The sequence below is a fragment of the Calidris pugnax genome, unplaced genomic scaffold (genome assembly GCF_001431845.1).
Source record: "Calidris pugnax isolate Ruff unplaced genomic scaffold, ASM143184v1 scaffold155, whole genome shotgun sequence".
Lineage (NCBI taxonomy): Eukaryota > Metazoa > Chordata > Aves > Charadriiformes > Scolopacidae > Calidris > Calidris pugnax.
In genome coordinates this window covers 43,046-48,246 of record NW_015090886.1, presented here as the reverse complement: position 1 = coordinate 48,246, position 5,201 = coordinate 43,046, and the positions used below count along the sequence as shown (strand labels likewise).

The 5,201-nt window shown below is 56.5% G+C and overlaps 1 protein-coding gene across 1 annotated transcript; it reads right to left on the bottom strand.

Moving 5' to 3' along the window:
- Positions 1-242: 242 nt before the first annotated feature.
- Positions 243-5,149, bottom strand: NEUROD4 (neuronal differentiation 4). Its single transcript, XM_014947461.1, has 2 exons — positions 5,051-5,149; positions 243-2,346 (listed from the first exon to the last, which is right to left on the bottom strand). Exon 2 carries the CDS (start codon positions 2,335-2,337, stop codon positions 1,342-1,344), a length of 996 nt encoding a protein of 331 aa, XP_014802947.1. The 5' UTR covers positions 2,338-2,346; positions 5,051-5,149; the 3' UTR covers positions 243-1,341.
- Positions 5,150-5,201: the final 52 nt, after the last annotated feature.

The following is a 5,201-nucleotide window of genomic DNA, read 5'->3' as shown; positions in this document are numbered from 1 at the left end:
AACCCCTTGGTTAAATACTTGGTTTCATCGTCAGAAACTGGACCATGAGGGCAGGAGGAAAATAAATTAAATAAATAATGGCTAATAAATAATCCTGGAGCAACAGCACTGCAAAAACCACACGTCTCCACAAAGCTAACTCCAACTAAGCACTTGGGAGTCAACTGGAACATGAGGAGGTTATTCAGCACATCCCACATTTCATGTAACATGGAAGGAAATAAATTTAACTCCAACTAAGCACTTGGGAGTCAACTGGAACATGAGGAGGTTATTCAGCACATCCCACGTTTCATGTAACATGGAAGGAAATAAATTAGACACCCCCCCCCAAACACACACACACACAGTAAATAATAAATAAAACGGGAAATTAAGACACAATTCTTTTGGCAGGATGTTCTTCAGGACACGGATGGTGAGAAATGACACTACAGACCGTAAGAAGATGTGGTCCTAGTCAGGGTTCAGCTGAGAGCTCCTCTTCCAGCTGGGATATTTGTGCTCTGGAAGATCAACGCTCCCTTAACGAGGTTTCAGGAGCCGTGTGCTGATGAACTCGTGGTTGTTGTGGGTCATGTGTGAGGTCTGAGGCTCAGAAGAGGACAGGCAACCAGGCTCAGTGCAGGAGGAGAGCGGTGAAGGGACCATCTCAGAGAAGCTCTGAGCCTGGCTGGACCATGGGACAATATGGTGGCAGCAAAGATAAGGTTCTCCATTGTGTGGGAAGCTTCAAGTAGAAGCAACCATGTCGGTCTTCTGCAAGTGGTCGAGATCATTGCCACCTCTGCCAGCCCATCTGGCCATGGCTGAAGTGGGAAAACCATGACCCATCAGAGCCTGTGGAAGGGGAACCGGTCACCCCAAGGGGCAGGAGGGGCTCGTCTCCACCTGATGCAAGACAGAGGTGTGCCCATACCCCACCACCCCAAGGAGGGAGGAAAAGGAGCCGTAACATCTTGGCAATGGACCATCCCAAGTGCTGGAGTGCATTCAGGCGGAAAGTCCTGCAGGGTGAAGCCACCTTCATGAGCATCTCTGGGGGAGAGGGAGCAGGAGGCAGCAGCTCAGCTTTTGGTGAGGTGGCTCCTCAGGGTTAAGCCATAGGGAAGGGTTCACGTGGCTCCTGGGGACAGCTTGGAAACCAGTGGGGTGGTACCAGCGCAGAGCTGGTGGCAGAGGACAGAAGAGCCAGCTGAACCTCCCACGGGGATGTCCTGCAGAGATGCTCACGAGTCTTTCACCCCGTGGCAGCGATTTCCTCACTCCAGTTGTGTCCATTCTAGAAACAGCTCCATGAACTTCTCTCTGCGTCAAGAATTTGGGTCTAACTCTTCTTCACTACTCATTGAAGATGGCGTTGAGCTGGGGCCCGGCCACGTGGTGTGGGTAGGACTCGTAGCTCATGTCTATGGGGATCTCGTAGCGAGGGACCGTGTTTTGGAAGTGGGAGGCATGTCCATGTGCTCCCGCCAGGCTGACGGAGGGATAGTGAGCCATGAAGGTGTAGGATTTATCCAGGTCTGGAGACCCATCTTGCTTCAAGGAGAAGTTCCCGCTGATGCTCAGGGGCGGCGTCAGGGGACCCTCATAGGGGGGAGTGGTGCAGTCAGAGGGATGGTTTCCAAAGGAAGCATCCACCAAGCTCTTGAAGGTCGGAGGCTTTAAATGCAGCAGATGGGTTTCCATGGTCCCGTAGGGTGGGCTTGGGAGCCCCGGGGACTGGTAGCTGAAGGAGTGGCTGGATATGGCCGATTCACACACTGGGGACTTCTCTTCATGCTTCTTCAGGAACAAGGTCTGCGGTCCCAGCTGCAGACAGCCGGCCACCAGGTTGCTGGTGGGCTGGGACAAGCCCTTGCAGAGCATCTCCACAAAGCTCTTCCCTTCAGGAGTCTGCCCCGTCTCGAGCACCTCAGAGAGAGCCCAGATGTAGTTCCTTGCAAGCCTCAGTGTCTCAATCTTGGACAATTTCTGAGTCTTGGAGTAGCAGGGCATCACCCTCCGCAGGTTGTCAAGAGCATCGTTCAGACCATGCATCCGTGTGCGCTCCCGGGCGTTGGCCTTCACCCGCCGGGCCCTGAACCGCTCCAGCCTCGCCTTGGTCATTTTCTTCTTCTTTGGTCCTCTCCTCTTCGGCTTTTCCCCATCATCCTCTTCCTCCTCTTCTTCCTCGATGCTGTCGTGCTCTTCATTCAAACCAGACATCAATCCAAAAGTACCTTGCCTGCTGTCCTCCTCCTTTAGCTCCTCTTTGGAGCCCAACGTTTCATCCATCCAGGTTTGGGTGCTCACAAGCTCTGCCATCTCTTTGGGCTTGGCATACGTCTTGGTCATCTCCGACCTCTGCAACAAGGGGACAAGGAGATGTTAGGGAATTCCAGCAGGAAAATGGTGGAATGGTGAGGGCATTAGGAACTGGGGTCAAAATCATCTTCCAGAGGCATCAACTGCTTTCTGTCCACCAAGGGTACTTACAGAATTTATTTATCCATCTCCTCTCTATTTATCTACCTATAATAACTTCTGCTGAATTTTTTTGGGAGCTACTGAAGCTTCTCCATGGGGTCCAGCAGCTCTTTTCTAGGGCTCAGGACTTCTAACAATCCCGTTTTGGGGTTATTCCCACTCATGAGTCCCTCCCCTCGTGACTTCAACCCTGACTGCGAGTTGAAAGTCAAGGTCCTCCATCTCCAGAGATTTTCCTGCCCGAGCTCTTCTAACCTGAGCACGTTTGCTTCAACCTTCGTTCCCCTCGGCCGTAACGAACACGGTCACAACCGTACGGACCAGCCTGGGTTTCATGTTAATCAGCCCCCCAAATCCTGTCATCCTGCCTGACTCATTTAATAAAGCTTAGCATCTAAGCAGCTTTGCTGAAAGTGTGCTGCCCGAGCCCCGGCTCCGCGGGCCCTGGCCACCCCATGTGGAAAATCCTGCTTTTAATATGCGTGATGGGGCCCGGGGCTGGATTAGGGTGTTAATTGCTGCCCACAGCCATGGTATCCCCAGAGGACCATGTGGCCCCAATTAACTCTTCAGCAGAGTAATAGGGGGTCTGTCAGATGCTTGGAAATCGGGTGGGTGAAGGTGGTGAAGGGACCATCTCTTGGACAGGATGGTCCTTCCATCTCTTGGATGGGTCTGGCTGAGGCAGGATGGAGACGGTCCAAAAGGTGAAGGTGGGACCATGGGGCTGCACCCGCTTTGTGTGGTGAAAGCAGCCCAGAAAAGGCTGCAGATCTTCTCTAAACCCCCTCCAGGCTGCACTCTGAGGGTTATTTCACTCCACCCTTGGAGACCTACCCCAAACGCAGCATCCCTGCCTGCACCTCCTGTCCCTCACCGGTCCCATGCACCACAATCCATCCCAGAAGAAAACCAGCAGGTTTGGGGCTGTGTTTGAGAGGAGACCCCGGGGTCCTCCCCTGTTCCCTGCACCCCACGGTGCAGTATTCCCATATCCAGTTGGAATTTTTAGGGATGTTACTCTCTTTCTCCAGAATATTGATTTTTTTTTAAAGCGGAGGGAAAGTAGACAAAGAGGGAATTGCCTGATGAAGTCACTTTGGTGGTTTCCCCAATTCCCTGAGTAAGGAGACGGTGGGAACCCACTGCGGAACGGGAAGCTGGTCCAGCCCCTTAGACTTTTCATTTTCAAATGTCTCCATCCCACATTGCCTGAAAGATCTGCCACAAACCCATTGCAGGAAAAAAGCCTGCTGTAGCCCAAAAGTTATTTTTCAAGCGGGGATGGCTCCGCTCCTGGCAGAGGGAGATGCTCCCCCTTTGTGTCACCGAGCTCCCGTCCCAAAACAAGTGGGTTCAATTCCTTCTCCTTTCCTGTAGGACCAGGAACTTGATTTCAACCCTCCGCTGGTTTCTTCTCAAGGGACTCGATGCCCCAGAGGAGGAGAGTTTGTTCAGGACGAAGATGGACCAACTCCATCCCTGAACAGCCACTGTATGAAGACCCTGACGCCGAATGGGGCCACCCAAGGCAGAAGAAACACAGAGGGCTGAGGAAGAGGATGCAGGAAAGATGCTGGCACAAGAGCCAGGAACAAAACAGGCAGCTGGGGCCGGGAATCCATCCTGGAGGGGGGCAGGAGGGACAAGAAACCCACAAGCAGACCACGAAAATTAGGATTTGCTTGAGAGCTCTGTACCTCGTCCTGCCTGAGAACGCAGCAGGATGTGGCCCAGCTGCACAGGGACCCGGAGGGCTCCGGCTGCAGGGAGGATTAAAAGCCCCACAGCTGCTCCATCAGCTCCAGCACGGCCAATGGGGTGACTACAGGGACACTGGTGTCAGCCAAGTCCTAAATCCAGGATCTGGGTCCTGGGGCTGCCCACAGCTCCCAGTCCCATTCATGGTCCCAGTTCCAGTCCCACCCTCAGCCAACCGGGGCAGGGGAGAGGGGATGCAATGACATTTGATGGGGGAAAACCTGCTCCAGGGCAGCCCTGCAGCACCCACACAGACCTGGAGAAGTGGGAGGAAGGTGGGGGATGCTGCTTTCCTCCCTTCTGGAGTCCTGGCCCCGGGCAGGACGCGCTGAGGAGGGGGCTGCCCCACAGACCACCAGCCTCCCCTCCCCGGGGCTGCCCCCTCCGAGAGCGGAGAAACAAAAGCCGGGGGCTGTGGCAGGTCCTTCATCACCTCCATCACCTTCATCACTACCACCCCCAGCGAAAGCCACCCCCGGGGGTGGCCGGACCCACCGCCACCCAGCTCCGGGACAGGGCAGAGCCCCCAGTGCGGGGGTCCCCGCCGGGCTCCGGGGCTGCGGCTCCATCCCCGACGGCTGCGGGGATGCGGAGGGGCGGCTGGGGCTCGGGGGGGCCGGCTCCATCCCATCCTTGGCTCCGCCACCCCCGCCAGAGCCCCCTCCGGGACGGGGACCCCCTGTTCCGCCGTCGGGACAGAACCCCCCCCGCGCCGTCCCGGGGAACCGGGGGCACCGAGCGGCTGCGGAGCCCCGTTGGACGGAGCCGACACGTCCCTTCGGGTCCCCCCGCACCCCCGGGGGTCCCATCCCGCCCTTACCTGGGCACCGGAGCGAGTCCCCGCTGTCACTTGCCCGGGCTCATGGTGTCTCCAGCCCCGGGGGCGCGGGCAGCTCCCGCGGCGGCGGCACCGGGAGCTGCCGGGCGGTTTTGAGAGCTCCGCGCTGCCGGCGGCTCCTGCCCGGCCACCG

Coding starts and splice junctions, on each gene's coding strand:
- NEUROD4 (XM_014947461.1), bottom strand. CDS start 2,337: ATGACCAAGACGTATGCCAAGCCCAAAGAGATGGCAGAGCTTGTGAGC.